General features: G+C 42.5%; 1 protein-coding gene across 3 annotated transcripts in view; it reads right to left on the bottom strand.

Annotated features, from left to right (window-relative positions):
- Window positions 1–15,202, bottom strand: part of RBM27 (RNA binding motif protein 27) — an 87,804-nt gene extending 72,602 nt beyond the window's left edge. For 2 of the 3 annotated variants that reach the window (XM_015141102.3, XM_078004123.1), the window contains exon 1: window positions 14,969–15,188. In XM_015141102.3, coding sequence (XP_014996588.1) covers window positions 14,969–15,027 — 59 coding nt within the window. In that variant the 5' untranslated portion in view covers window positions 15,028–15,188. 3 annotated transcript variants of the gene reach the window in all.
- Window positions 15,203–16,108: the final 906 nt, after the last annotated feature.

Below are 16,108 nucleotides of genomic sequence, written 5' to 3'. Positions count from 1 at the left end.
ATTAACACATATCCTTCACAGTATGGTTATGGAGGTAAAATGAAAACATTCAGGCTGGGTAAGCAATGGCTCAGGCCTGTAATCCCAACATTCTGAGAGGCTGAGGCAGGAGAATCACTTGAGCCCAGGAGTCCAAGACCAGCCTGGGCAACATGGCAAAACCCTGTTGCTACAGGAAATACAAAAATTAGCCAGGTGTGGTGGTGCACGCCTGTAATTCCAGCTACTCCGGAGGCTGAGGTGGGAGGATGCTTGAGGCTGGGAGGCAGAGATTGCAGTCAGCCGATATCACACCACTGCACTCCAGCCTAGGTGACAGAATGAGACCCTGTCTCAAAGAAACAAAAAACAAACAAAAAATTCAGAATAACAGTAAGTAAAACCATTATGCAAGCAAAGTGATTATATAACCTAAAAAACACTATTCAAATCTAACTAATCTTGCTCTATAATTCTCGGGCCTTCACTGCCAGCCAGAAAGTTAAAAGATTTCAGCTCACTTGGGAGGCTGAGGCAAGAGGACACCTTGAGCCCAGGAGTTGGAGACTGCAGCAAGCCATGATCACACCACTGCACTCCAGCCTAGGCAACAGAGTGAGATCTTGTCTCCAAAAAAAAAGAGGCTTCAGCTCAAGAATATCAATCACATTTCCAATAACTTTGTGAGATTAGTAAACAAAATAAAAATCAAGCACCAGTACTTTTACTTCCTTCTAGTTTTTATACTTAAAGTTCGTAATTCAGTAACACAGGTTTTTTTGTTGTCACTATTAACATTGTCATGGGAAAGGCTGGTTCTTTAAACATTCATGTGCCTGGCGGGGTGCAGTGGCTCATGTCTGTAATCCTAGCACTTTGGGAGGCCGAGGCAGGTGGATCACCTGAGGTCAGGAGTTCAAGACCAGCCTGGCCAACATGGTGAAACCCTGTCTCTACTAAAAACACAAAAATTAGCCAGGCAAGGTGGTGGGCACCTGTAATCCCAGCTACTCGGGAGGCTGAGGCAGAAGAATCACTTGAACCCAGGAGGCAGAGGCTGCAGTGAGCTGAGATCATGCCATTGCATTCCAGCCTGGGCTACAGAGCAAGACTCCATCTCTAAATACATAAATAAATAGACAGACAGATAGATAGACAGATAGTCAGTCAAGGCTGGGCATGGTGGCTCATACCCATAATCCCAACACTTTGGGAGGCCAAGGCAGACTGCTTAAGTCCAGGAGTTCAAGAACAGCTTGGGCAATATAGCGAGACCCAGTCTCTACAAATAATATAAAAAATAGCCAGGCATGGTGGCACATGCCTGTAGTCCCAGCTACTCAGGAAGCTGAGGCAGGAGGATAGACTGAGCCTAGGAGGTCCAGGCTATAATGAGCCATGATCACACCACTGTCCTCCAGCCTGGGATACACAGTGAGACCGTGTCTCAAAAAATAAAAAATTAAAGAAAGTAAAGATTTTTCTTAAGTAAAAAATAAGTTACATTTTGGAGAATTATGAACAGATAACCTTAGTAAGTCCAACTGCTAAATTCTAAAATTTATATATATATGTGTGTGCCTGTGTGTGTGTGTGTATATATATATATAGAGAGAGAGAGAGAGAGAGAGAGTGTGTGTGTAAACTTGAATTTGCTAAGAGAATAGATCTTTTTTTTGAGACAGAGTCTTGCCTGTGGCCCAGGCTGGAGTGCAGTGGCTCAATCTCAGCTCATTGCAACCTCCACCTCCCGGGTTCACGCCATTCTCCTGCCTCAGCTTCCTGAGTAGCTGGGACTACAGGTGCCCACCACCACGCCCAGATAGTTTTTCGTATTTTTTAGTAGAGATGGGGCTTCACCGTGTTAACCAGGATGGTCTCGATCTCCTGACCTCGTGATCCGTCCGCCTCGGCCTCCCAAAGCGCTGGGATTACAGGCATGAGCCACTGTGCCTGGCCTAAGAGAGCAGATCTTAGGTGTTCTCGCCACACAAAAAAAGATAGCTATATGAGATGATTATGTTAATTAGCTTTTGATATATATGCACATTTCAGCATTTGTATGTATATCAAAACATCACACCTTAAATGCATACAATTTTTATTAATAAAATTTTAAATTAAAAACAAAAATAGTGGCCGGGTGTGGTGGCTCAAGCCTGTAATCCCAGCACTTTGGGAGGCCGAGGCAGGTGGATCACGAGGTCAGGAGATCGAGACTATCCTGGCTAACATGGTGAAACCCCGTCTCTACTAAAAAATACAAAAAACTAGCCGGGCGTGGTGGCGGGCGCCTGTAGTCTCAGCTACTTGGGAGGCTGAGGCGGGAGAATGGCGTGAACCCGGGAGGCGGAGCTTGCAGTGAGCCGAGATCATGCCACTGCACTCCAGCCTGGGAGACACAGCGAGACTCCGTCTCAAAAAAAAAAAAAATAGTGAACATATAGCCTTTCTATCTTCAAAAAATATTATGGTCCAGTGTGGTGGCTCACGCCCATAATTCCACACTTCGGGAGGCCAAGTGTGGGGATCGCTTGAGTCCAGGAGTTTCAGACTATGGCGAAACCCATTTCTACAAAAAATTAACCAGGTATGGTGACATGCGCCTGTGGTCCCAGCTACCCAGGAGGCCGTGGTGGGAGAATCACGTGAGCCCAAGAGGCAGAGTGTGCAGTGAGCCAAGATTGTGCTACTGTACTCCAGCATGGGCAACAGAGCGAGACTGTCTCAAAAATAAAAATAAAATAAAAATTATACATGCCAGCAGGGCGCAGTGGCTCACCCCTGCAGTCCCAGCGCTTTGGAAGGCCGAGACAGGAGGATCAAGAGGTCAGGAGTTCAAGACCAGCCTTACCAAAATGGTGAAACCCCATCTCTACTAAAAACACAAAAATTAGCCAGGCGTGGTGGTATGTGCCTGTAATCCCAGCTACTCAGGAGACTGAGGCAGGAGAATCACTTGAACCCGGGAGGCAGAGGTTGCAGTGAGCAGAGATCACACCGCTGCACTCCAACCTGGGTGACAGAGCGAGACTGTCTCAAAAAAAGAAAAAAAAAAATACACATGCCACGCTTACCCTGATTATTCTATAAACACCTTAAAAAACAGATGTGTAGTCCAACTTAATTTCACCCCTGAGAACAGTAAGAAATTTTTGATCAGTGTAGTTCTAGTCAACACTCATATGGAGGAGAGAAAGGGAAAAAATTATATTTCCACCTTTATGTAGAAAGTTTAGTTCTTGGATAAGGGTAGTCTAACACAGAAGAGAAAGACTTAGAAAAATAAATAAGAATGGCACAAAATGGCAACGTTATTTTCTCTGGTGTTATAGGAATCTTCAAGGAGTCTAATGATCTGATAGATTTAGTGCTGGGTATGGATAATAAGGTTTCTACATGTGAAGAATGGGCAAAACATTCAGATATTGGATACCTGAAATGGGTTTAAGAAACCCAGATAATGGCTGGGTGCAGTGGCTCATGCTTGTAATTCCAGCAGTTTGGGAGGCTGAGGCAGGAGGATCACCTGAGGTCAGGAGTTCGAGATCAGCCTGGCCAACATCGTGAAGCCCCGTGTCTACTAAAAATACAGAAATTAGCCAGGTGTGGTGGCATGCACCTGTAATCCCAGCTACTTGGGAGGCTGAGGCTGGAGAACTGCTTGAGCCTGGGAGGCGGAGGTTGCAGTGAGCCGAGATCATGCCACTGCACTCCAGCCTGAGCGATAGAGCGCAACTCAAGTCTCAAAAAAAAAAAAAAAAGAAAAAAGAAGAAAAAAAGAAAATAAACCCAGATATATTTTACATATATTTAGTATTCAGACTCTTAAAAACACACATTTTGATACAATAGTTTTAAAAATCAAGATGAATATACAGAAAAGTAAAATAGAGTAGAAAAGGTTAGACTCCAGGAGAAGAGAATGATCACAGATTCTAAACATTTGTTTAATGTGAGGAAACAAATGATTGTCAATAACTGACAGAAATCTGCACCAAATACAACAGCATGTTTACAGCCAAAGGAATAGGACCATTTAAATTTAACGGCTCCTAACATGTATCCATAAAGTACGCTCTTAAGAAAATTACAAGTCTAAAATAATAAGTCACACTAATTGAATAGTGAAACTTAAATACATTAGGGAGTTTTGTGCTTTAATTTTCTAGACCTTCATAATTATTCTTATTCTTTCACCCATTGATTCCTCACTATATAATCTCTAAAACACAGCCATGATAGTGTAGCTACAGTATCAATGCTAACTACTCAACAAGACTTCCAGAAGTATGTCACAAAAATCTGAGTACAACTAAGACTCTTGAGAATATAATACAAGTGCGGTATCACCTCCCTTTCCTGAAAATTCATCACTTCCTTCTTCTCATACCCAGGAAGAGTACTTAAAATCTTTTAGCTACTTTATTTGGAACCAAAGCTTATGGGAATCCACTACTGCTTGACTATAAAAACAAGCATATTTGGGGATGAAAGAGATTGTAAAATTTGGGATCCACGACTATGCTAAATAAACATGTCTCTAGACAAAAAGGGACTTCTATTATAACATGGAGATTAGAAAAGACAGTAATACCCATTTTAAATTACCATTCTACTATAGATTTGTAAATCTGTAAAGATAAATTAAGTGATCCATTTAAGATCAGGCAGACAGCACATCTGTGGAACTAAAAATCAGCTGCAATTCCACACAAGTAAAATCTGTTTCACAAGCATGTCTTTTTCTTATGTATATCTGCAAGAAAAATTAACATATCTTAAGTATCAACCAACGGTTACCTTTTAAAGAATCAACAAAAGAAATTTTCTAAAGGTTAATGTTACTTACAAATAGGACTCCTTAAAATTCACACCTTGTATAATAACGTTTTAAGAACACATCTCAATTATCTTTTAAGTTATTTTAAAAAGTCAACAAATTTTTATCAGAGTAAGCTAATAGAAACATTGCCCTAAAAATGCCTCATCTGTAAAAATCTCAAATTTGTCTTTTTCCCCTTTTAATGAAACCTCTATTGCACGTATATTACACAACTGCTGAGCCAGTACATAAGCTTCACAGAAAATTTCAGACATACAATCATAAAATCAAAGAGTAAGGTCCTATATCTTTGGCCCCAAGCCAAAAAACACTACTGAAAAACCATTATCATTTACTTGCTTTAGGAAAAAAGCCAAGACTACTTAGACCTTTTCCACTTTCAGAAAAATTTACATGTTTCTGAATATGGATCTAATTTTAAGTTCCATCTTAATGTGCTCTTTCTTTCAGAGGTGAAATAGCTAATACATGTGCTTCTGAGCCACAGGTAAAAAAAATTATATCTCCTGATCTTAATGTGTATCAATAGTCATTAAAAATATCCATATTCTCGGTGGGGCGTGGTGGCTCATGCCTGTAATCCCAACACTTTGGGAGGCTGAGGCAGGTGGATCACCTGAGATCAGGAGTTCGAGACCAGCCTGACCAACATGGATAAACCCCATCTCTACTAAAAATACAAAATTAGCTGGGCGTGGTAGTACATGCCTGTAATCCCAGCTACTTGGGAGGTTAAGGCAGAAGAATCGCTTGAACCCGGGAGGCAGTGGTTGCGGTGAGCTGAGATTGCGCCATTGCATTCCAGCCTCGGCAACAAAAGCGAAACTCCGTCTCAAAAAAAAAAAAAAAAAAAAATCCATATTCTCTGACCAGTAGTTACACTTATGAGAGACCAGACTAAGGAAATAAAGGCAAATATAGAAAATACTACTGGCACCTAAAGCTACACACACATAAAATGTATTTATTACATAAAAACAGCATTACTTTTTAACAAAAAAAATAGTGCCAAGGTAACCATTCTCTTATTGTTGGATGTTTGTGAAATATTAGACATCCAAAGTGATGGTTATTAGCTGCGCATGGTGGTAGGCGCTTGTAATCCCAGCTACACAGGAGGCTGAGGCAGGAGTATCGCTTGAATCCATCCAGGAGACAGAGGTTGCAGTGAACTGAGATCATGCCACTGCACTCCAGACTGAGCAACAAAGCAAGACTCCATCTCAAAAAATATATATGTAATATAAAATACAATATAATAAACAAATGTTTTTTTTAAAAATTATGGTTATGGCCAGGCACAGTGGCTCATGCCTGTAATCCCAGCACTTCAGGAGGCTGAGGTGGGAGGATAGCTTCAGCTCAGGAGTTCAAGACCAGTCTGGGCAACATAGTGAGACCCCCATCTCTAAAAAAACAAAATTGGCCGGGCACGGTGGCTCAAGCCTGTAATCCCAGCACTTTGGGAGGCCGAGACGGGCGGATCACGAGGTCAGGAGATCGAGACCATCCTGGCTAACACGGTGAAACCCCGTCTCTACTAAAAAATACAGAAAACTAGCCGGGCGCGGTGGCGGGCGCCTGTAGTCCCAACTACTCGGGAGGCTGAGGCAGGAGAATGGCGTGAACCCGGGAGGCGGAGCTTGCAGTGAGCTGAGATCTGGCCACTGCACTCCAGCCTGGGCGACAGAGCGAGACTCCGTCTCAAAAAAAATAAATAAATAAATAAATAAATAAATAAATAAACAAAATTAAAAAATTAGCCTGATGTGGCGGCACGCGCCTATAGTCCCAGCTACTTACGAGGCTGAAGCGGGAGGACTGTACAATCCTGGAAGGCTGAGGCTACAGTGAGCTATGACCATGCCACTGGATCCTGGAAGGTTGAGGCTACAGTGAGCTATGACCACGTCACTGCACTCCAGCCTGGGTGACAGAGCAAAACCCTGTCTTGATAAAAAACAAGGGCCGGGCGGGGTGGCTAACGCCTGTAATCCCAGCACTTTGGGAGGCCGAGGCAGGCAGATCATGAGGTCAAGAGTTCGAGACCAGCCTGGCCAACATGGTGAAAGCCCGTCTCTACTAAGAATGCAAAAATTAGCCAGGCGTGGCAGCACATGCCTGTAATCCCAGTTACTTGGGAGGCTGAGGCAGGAGAATCACTTGAAACCGGGAGGCAGAGGTTGTAGTGAGTCGAGATCACACTACTGCACTCCAGCCTGGGCGACAGAGCAAGACTCCACCTCAGGGGTGGGGGGAATAACAAAAAACAAAAAAACCAAAGTGACGGTTATAAAAGCAACATATACATGTGAAAAATGCTTCTAATGTAATGTCAAAGAAATCAGAATTTTACAATGAGTTTGACTGTAGCTATATAAAAATTTATACACAGTCAAGCCTGTAATCCCAGCACTTTGGGAGGCCGAGACGGGCGGATCACGAGATCAGGAGATCGAGACCATCCTGGCTAACACGGTGAAACCCCATCTCTACTAAAAAATACAAAAAACTAGCCGGGCGAGGTGGCGGGCGCCTGTAGTCCCAGCTACTCGGGAGGCTGAGGCAGGAGAATGGCGTAAACCCGGGAGGCGGAGCTTGCAGTGAGCCGAGATCGCGCCACTCCACTCCAGCCTGGGTGACAGAGCCAGACTCCGTCTCAAAAAAAAAAAAAAAAAAAAAATTTATACACAGAAGAGAAACTGAAAATAAATACTAATAATTTTGTTTTCTCTATTTTCTATATTGTCATAATGCAATAATACTTTTATTTTTATTTTAAAAGAATGAAAGTAAATTTTTTAAAACAGTCTGACTCTGAGATCTGTGTTCAGATTATTCCTTTGATAAGACCATACTGGGCCAGGCCCGGGGGCTCACACCTGTAATCCCAGGGGCGGATCACCTGAGGTCAGGAGTTCGCGACTAGCCTGACCAATATGGAGAAACCCCGTCTCTACTAAAAATACAAAATTAGCCAGGCGTGGTGGCGCATGCCTGTAATCCCAGCTACTCAGGAGGCTGAGGCAGGAGAATCGCTTGAACCCAGGTGGCGGAGGTTGCAGTGAGCCGAGATCGTGCTATTGCACTCCAGTCTGGGCAACAAGAGCAAAACTCCTCTCAAAAGAAAAAAAAAAAAAAAGACAAGACCATACTGGACAAAGTAAGTAAAAATGGAGTTGACTTTCACATTTGTTAATACCTATTAAAGATATACATGTATTGGTACTTTCAAATGAAAACTTTCTGTCTTAGTCTGTTTGGGCTACTATAACAGAATACCTTAGACTAGGCAATTTAGTATTTATTTATTTTTTGAGACAGGGTCTCATTCTGTTACCCAGGATGGAGTACAGTGGCATGATCATGACTCACTGCAGCCTCAACGTCCCAGGCTCAAGTGATCCTCCCACCTTAGCCTCCCAAGTAGGTGGGACTACAAGCGTGCACCACCATGCCCGACTAAGGCTATTTTTTTTACTTTTTTGTAAAGGCAGAGTTTTGCCCCGTTGTCCAGGCTGGTCTCGAATTCCTGGACTCAAGTGATCCACCCACCTCAGCCTCCCAAAGTGCTGGGATGACAGGCATGAGCCCACAGTTCCCAGCCAACTAGGTAATTTATAAACAGAAATGTGTTGCTCACAATTCTGCAGGCTGGGAAGTTCAAGATTAAAGCATCAGCAAACTTGGAGTCTAGTGAGGGCCCATTCCTCATAGATGGTACCTTCTATGTCCTCTCATGGTAACAAGCAGGCTCCTTACATTTTTTTTTTTTTTTGAGATGTCCAACATGAATTTTGGGGGGACAACAACATTCAGACCATAGTACTTTCATCTTCCTTTTAAGTAATTAGGGGCTTTCATGAATGAACATGATGTGGAAGAAATAACCCTAGGTTTATTTGGGAGGAAAACATATACATACATTCATCAGTTGCAAATACCATTTGGGTATTTGGACGATAGCTCCTGGTATAGTAACCACCAGCTAAATATATGCGCAAAATTAGACTACTAAAAACTTCTTTCTTTTCTAATTGTCAATTACCTATATATACATATGAGAATGTTCATTCATTTAAACATATACTGAATGTTTACTAAGTGCCAAGCATATTGCTTGGTAATGGAATTACTCTGAACAAAACAGACCTTGCCCTGCACTCCCATGGCCAAGAGGTAGACATGCAAACAAATAATTACAGTACAAAATAACAAATTGTATAAAAAGATATTAATAAGGAAGTAAGTAGCAACATTGTGAGAGGATAAGAGAAGACAGTGGCAAGAAACATAGGGCTATAAAAGCAACTTCTGGCTTCTAGCCTATAGTTATCGGGCCAGGAAGGATGAAGTCAGACATCTTTAAAAGGCAGACCAAAGGACATAAGAATAAATACATTCTTAAGTTAGTGGACTAAAACTTGCCAAGAAGTCTTCTGGCCAAAGTTCTTTTCTATGAAATCATGAATGGTATCCTTAAGTCCTACAGCACTTTAGAGGCACACTAACTCTCTGAAGCCACTAAGTACACTTAGAAAATTACCAATTCTTCCCAAACTTAAGAATATACCTCAAAATACTTATTTAACCCGTAGTTTATTTACCAGGTGGTCAGGTCTAACAATTGCTAGATGATTATTTTTCCTCCCATTTGGGCAACTGCAGAGATTACCATCCAGAGTTCAATTTGAAAAGGACCGCCAACATAAAGCAACATGTAAACTCTAGAGTTCAACCAAAGTATACGCATCATGATCACTGAACCCATAAATATGAACCAATGAAATAAACTTATTCTATTAACCTTATTGCTGCCTTTTCTATCACACTCCAAGCTGACAACATATTCAGTCTCCCAGTGCACTTTAAAAGACACTGATATGGCCAGAACTCACAAAAACCGCACATCAAGTCTATGACTTTGACTAGCAGTTCCTGTTGCTACCTACAGCACCTGCAATGAGACTCTAGATCTGCCTTGTAATAGACTGATTATTATTATTTAAGTGGCAGTGGTGTTTAACAGTAATAAGCAAAATACTTTTGTAGACAGTTTCACGTATTTTCATACTCCAAAAACCATAAAATGTTGTTTATATTTATAGAATGATTCAAAGGTACACAAACCACTTAGTCTACATTTTTAATACTCATAACAGACTTGGTGAAGTAGGTAAAAGGCAAATAAAATTTAATTCTGTTTAACAGAAAAAGGTAGACAATTTCTCCTGTCACAGAGTGAATCAGAAACAGATATGGAACTAGAAATTAAATGCCCTGATTCATACAACGTCTATTAAAGTAAGATAGACAGATGCAAATTGTCCAAAGAGTTTACAAATTCCACCATGCTTTTTAAAACATACACCAAGAGAAAGTTTTACACTAAGCCAAACAAGCAGCAGTGAATAATACATATTTATACATTTTATATAATATAAATAAAACATTCCCCATTAAATACAACATGTTTTGATAGAAATACAGGTTACTGAAAAATGCTTGCCTGATCTTTTTTTAAACTTGCAGAAATTTATTTAGTGATGCACTTATCTCCTGAATTTAGTAGAACCGTTCACATACTTACAATGAGCAGTTATTTCTGACAGAAAGAAACCATGACATCTCTAAATTGTGCATGATCCCTACACAGTCTCTATGACTAGGATATCTAGGATATTTTGAAAGTGAGGAAAGATGAAGGCCCCAAACAAGAACTGAGTCTAGTTTACTCATACAGCTGTAGGGAAAGAGAGAAACTTCTTGACTGAGATATTGGTTTCCCTCCCTTTTACTGCACTGCCAACAAAAATGGTGGTACTAGTTTATTCCAGCCAGTTAAGGTGTCGTTTCTTCCTGTCTCCCTCCTGTCTTTCCTCTAATAAAAGTAATAGACGTGTTTGCTACCTACAAAGGGAATGGAAGATGACAGTTATAAGCTCTACTAGCCCATGACATTACTAACTAGTCCATAGGGAATAATCAACTGTAAACTAGATTGGTTTAGAAATACCTCCTGTTAGGCCGGGTGCCGCAGCTCACGCCTGTAATCCCAGCACTTTGGGAGCCGGGTCACCTGAGGTCAGGAGTTCAAGACCAGCCTGACCAACACGGTGAAACCCCATCTCTACCAAAAATACAAAAATTAGCCAGGCAAGGTGGTGCATGCCTGTAATCCCAGATACTTGGGAGGTTGAGGCAGGAGAATCGCTTGAACCCCGGAGACGGAGGCTGCAGTGAGCCAAGATCGTGCCACTGCACTCCAGCCTCGGCAACCGAGACTCTGTCTTGAAAAAAAAAAAAAAAAAAAGAAATACCTCCTGTTATATGCATATGTTTCACTAGGGACAAGCTGTAACATTTTAAAAATCCCCCAGGAATTGGAAGCTTTTATAAATTTAATTTACTGTAAACTAAGTTAAATAAGAAAATGTGATAGAAAATCATGTGCACACAGGCCGGGCGCAGTGGCTCATGCCTGTAATCCCAGCGCTTTGGGAGGCCGAGGCAGACGGATCACAAGGTCAGGAGTTCAAAACCAGCCTGGCCAACATAGTGAAACCCCCTCTCTACTAAAAAACACAAAAAATTAGCCAGGCACGGTGGCGGGCACCTGTAATCCCAGCTACTCAGGAGGCTGAAGCAGGAGAATCACTTGAACCCGGCAGGCGGAGGTTGCAGTGAGCGCCACCGCACTCCAGCCTGGGCGACAGTGTGAGACTCCATCTCAAAAACAAAAGCAAAAGGAAAAAAAAAAAAATCATGTGCACAGCTATAGTTTTGATTCCAACCTAGCCAGTGCAACTATACTATCTCAAAGCCTAGCAACTGCTCTGAAATGCAATGTTGTAGCAACATGCCAATCTGCCATGAAAATTTTCTTGAATCTGGAATACGCAAAAAAGTAAATTTACAAACACAGCCCACTTTAGCATATCATTTATTACATTTTAGGATATCTAAACAAACAAAAAATCTCCCATGATGACATACTAAGGATAAAAATATACATGGTATCTGCATTTACTTTATTATTATTAATATCTCCATTCAAAACCATTACTTAGGCAAGTTAAAAGTAAGTATTTTAGGCCAGGTGCAGCGGCTCATGCCTGTAATCCCAGCATTCTGGGAGGCTGAGGCGGGTGGATCACCTGAGGTCAAGAACTGGAGACCAACCTGGCCAACACGGTAAAACCCCCATCTCTACTAAAAATACAAAAAATTACCCGGGCATGGTGGCAAGTGCCTGTAAGCCCAGCTACTAGTGAGGCTGGGGTAGGAGAATCGCTTGAACCCAGGAGGCAGAGGTTGCAGTGACCTGAGATTGCACCACCAAACTCCAGCCTGGGCAACAAAAGCGAAACGCCATCTCAAATAAACAAACAAACAAACAAATAAATAAATATTTTAGCCTTTTTTTTACCCTAAATAACAAAAATTAAAAAAAAAAAATAAGCATGTGAACTTTAAGTTGAATATATAACTCAAAAAGAGAAACTAAACTCAAGTAATCATTTTGAAAGATAATTTTTACTCATGAAAATTACAGAATGATCATACTTATGAGTCTAAGTAGCTTTAGAAAAAAAAGAAAGCCTAAGCAAGATGAAGCTCCCACCCAGACTAACTTTCAACATTAAGTGGGGAAAAAAAAACCAAAAAGCACTACTCAGAGTAAAACATCTTAGGGAGCTTTAAAAAAAAAAAAAAAAAAAAAAGAAAAGAAAACAAAAAGCAAGTAACTACAAGGCTAAAAGTTGTTACCTTCTATCCAAGACATAAAATGTATGTTTAATACTTCTTAAAAGGATATCTACTAACAAAATTAAACTTGTATGGAAAGTAGGTTTTTTTTTTAAAGGCATCAGAGCAGCAGGAATACAAAATAAAGAGATGTATTTTTTCTTTTTTAATCTTAACATGAATAATACTTTTCTTATTTTTATTATTTTGAGATGGAGTCTGGCTCTGTCGCCCAGGCTGGAGTGCAGTGGCACCATCTCATCTCGGATCACTGAAACCTACGCCTCCTGGGATTCAAGTGATTCTTCTGCCTCAGCCTCCCCAGTAGCTGGGACTACAGACACGCCCCACCACGCCCGGCTAATTTTTACATTTTCTGTAGAGACGGAGTTTCACCATATTGGCCAGGCTGGTCTCGAACTCCTGACCTCATGATCCGCCCACCTGGGCTTCCCAAAGTATTGGGAATAGAGGCGTGAGCCACCGTGCCCGGCCACATGAAGAACACTTTAAACATAAAGATATTTTTCTTTTTTCAATCTTTTCCCATATACGGTCAATTTCACTACATCCATTTTATTTCCCACCTTCACCACAAACCATTTCCATCTTTGTGCCCAAAACTTCATTGTAGGGGTGAAAAAACCCCTATTCAAGAGACCTATATTCTTCTAAAAAACCTTCGAGTGTGTTCAGAAGTCATTTTCACTGAAAAATTAACAGGGAAGTAGCTTGACACTGTCCCCCAAAAGCTCCTTTATCATGCCTCCACACCTCCCAAACTACTCCCTATCTTCACCTCTGAAAAACACTCAATTTTCCACTAATGCAGTCTGACCTAATGAATCCAAGCCTGCACATCTCTTCTTCTATCCCTTTCTTTCAAGCAGAAAGCCCTAACCTTCAATAACAGAATAAGCAGAAGCAAGGAGGAGGCAGAACATTATCCTTTCCTTTCCAGTAACTAGCCATACCCCATTCCCCCAAATAAACACTCCACAACCCTAGCCTTTAAAATGGTTATCAAACATGGCCAGGTCCAGTGGCTCACGCCTGTAATCCCAGCACTTTGGAAGGCCAAGGCGAGCGGATCACCTGAGGTCAGGAGTTCGAGACCACCCTGGCCAACATGTCGCTACTAAAAACACAAAAAATTAGCTGGGCGTGCTGGCGCGCGCCTGTAGTCCCAGCTACTCGGGAGGCTGAGGCAGAAGAATCGCTTGAACCCGGGAGGTGGAGGTTGCAGTGAGCCGAGATCGAGCCACTGAACTCCAGCCTAGGAGACAGAGTGAGGCATTGTTTGGGAAAAAAAGGTTATAAAACAAACAAAATGTTGATACCTCTATTACCTCTTTCAAGCCTCCCAAGAACATTTCTACTAACACTACCCAAAATATTTTTAAAAGACCGGTCTCATTCTTTTGAGTCCCTCATCCTACACCCCAATTATCTTCAGGTGTCCTCTCAATCTTACAAAAACATTTACAAAACTATCCTCTCAATCGCACAAGAATATTTACAAATTTCTTATTCTTTCTACCGCTCCTTTTATTCCTCCAACACCTGTATCTAAAAATCCCTATATGCTGTTAGGTACACTCCCCCACCAATAAATGCTGCATACCAGTGTAGCCCTTTCAACCCTCAACTAAACTTACAAAAACCTATTTTTTCCAACCTTCATGTATCTAAAAGTCATCAGTTCCCCTAGCACTATCGAGTCCTCAATAATACTTTAAAATCCCTTAATATCTTTGCTACCACACTTATCACGTCCCCAATAATTTCTAAAACCCTTCAAATGCCACACATCCTTTCCATCTACTCCATAGTATTTTTCAAATCCTCCAATATTCTTGATCCCTTAGAACTCACCAATAATAGCTATATAGTTTCAATGTCCCTGCTATCCGCTTCTGCCCTCATATTTCGAAAATGCCCTCGATATTTTGCTTGTAGACCTTTCAGTCCCAGAATAATAATGTTTATCAAACCCTTGATGATATTCTGCTATTCCCTTCGACATCCCAATATTCACATTTCAAAAATTCCTCAAGAGCCCTGCTACCCCTCTCTCAGTTCTCAAACAGCAATGTTTTAAATTCCCTTACTGCCCCTGCTACCCCTTCCAACACCCCGATATTTGCGTTTGAAAAGCCCTCGCTGTCCTTGCCTGCCCCCCCAGTCCCACATCCACGGTGCCTCTCCGTCCCCAGCGCTCCTCTTCCACCCTCAGCCCCACCACAATGGTGATAGTACTACAGGGAAGGCGTCGCCGGGACCTCCCGGCCGCGGCCCCTCAGCGCCGCCCCCCACGCCGCCTCCCCTCCCCCACGCCCCCGCGGGCCCCCAACGCCCACGTTCGCCGGCCCCGGCCCAGCCCGGCTCACTCACATCGGCTCCAGTAACTTGGCCAGCCAGGACTTGAGGGCATCCACATCCTCTATGAGCATGGTGCAGGGAAGGCGGGCTCGGCCGCCGCTCTTCTTCAGGCCTGCCGTGGGTCTCCACTACGCCGCCTCCTCACGTTCCCTTCACAGCTCCCGGTGCCCCAGCCCACCGGGCATCTTAGGAGGCTTCAACCTACTCCCCCGGCCGGGGCCTAACAGGAACTAACCCAAGAGCCCTCACTCAACCTAGCCCGAAGGTTGAGGTGGGCGGGAGACAGTGCCGAGTGGCAGGCCTGAGAACCAATAAGAGAGAGAGGGCCCTGAGGGCAAGACCAATGAAAAGGCTCGCTCGCCCCGCCGGCAGGCCGTACCCAGTCAGGGAGGAGAGATATAGCAAGGTAGGTGGAGAGCTTACGTGAACTCCTGGTGCAAGATGGTATCTTGGAAAAGGTGCTTTGCCTCTTAAAGGGGCAGCGGCTCCTTTTTTTGACCACGCCGCCGCCCGCCGCGGAATACTGGTGTCTGCTGCTGGGAGTGCCTGGGGGAACCCGGCGAGCCCCTCAGCCTGGTTCCTTCCTCTCGTTTTTCCTGGAAACACACACTCGTGTCCCGAAATGACTCAGCTGTAGTAAATCTGCAACACAACGTGCAATACGTTCACGTTCGACACATTGCACAGAATGCAAAATTTTACTTTTTTTCTTTACACACTCATGTTGATCGGCACTCACGTTTGTATTTTTTGCTGCTCTGCTTTAATTACGCAGAATGTTTCTGACAACCATACCTTGGAATCCAGTAATCGTCATTTTTAAAACGTGGCGCACGGATGTAAAAGGCTGAGGCCATTTCAATTTTGCTAGTATTATTAATAAATGTTGCTTTATTTAGAAAGAAAAACGACTCCAATAGTTTGGTTCTAATTATCTTTTCATTGCATATCTAAAATTCAGTGGTTGGGGGACGGGTAGGGAGAATTTTAATCAGCAAAGAAGGATTAAAAAAATAATTTTAAAGAAAAATTAGACACTACCGATATAGTCAACTTAACTTTCTAGTAGGTGAGAAATTCCTTCTGGAGTTTTGAAATCACTGTTTTAGCACTGATGTTAAAATGCTTACCCAATAACATATACTGAGTCCC

This window comes from Macaca mulatta, chromosome 6, assembly GCF_049350105.2.
Source record: "Macaca mulatta isolate MMU2019108-1 chromosome 6, T2T-MMU8v2.0, whole genome shotgun sequence".
Classification (NCBI taxonomy): Eukaryota; Metazoa; Chordata; class Mammalia; order Primates; family Cercopithecidae; genus Macaca; species Macaca mulatta.
This window is presented reverse-complemented; position numbering and strand designations above follow the sequence as displayed.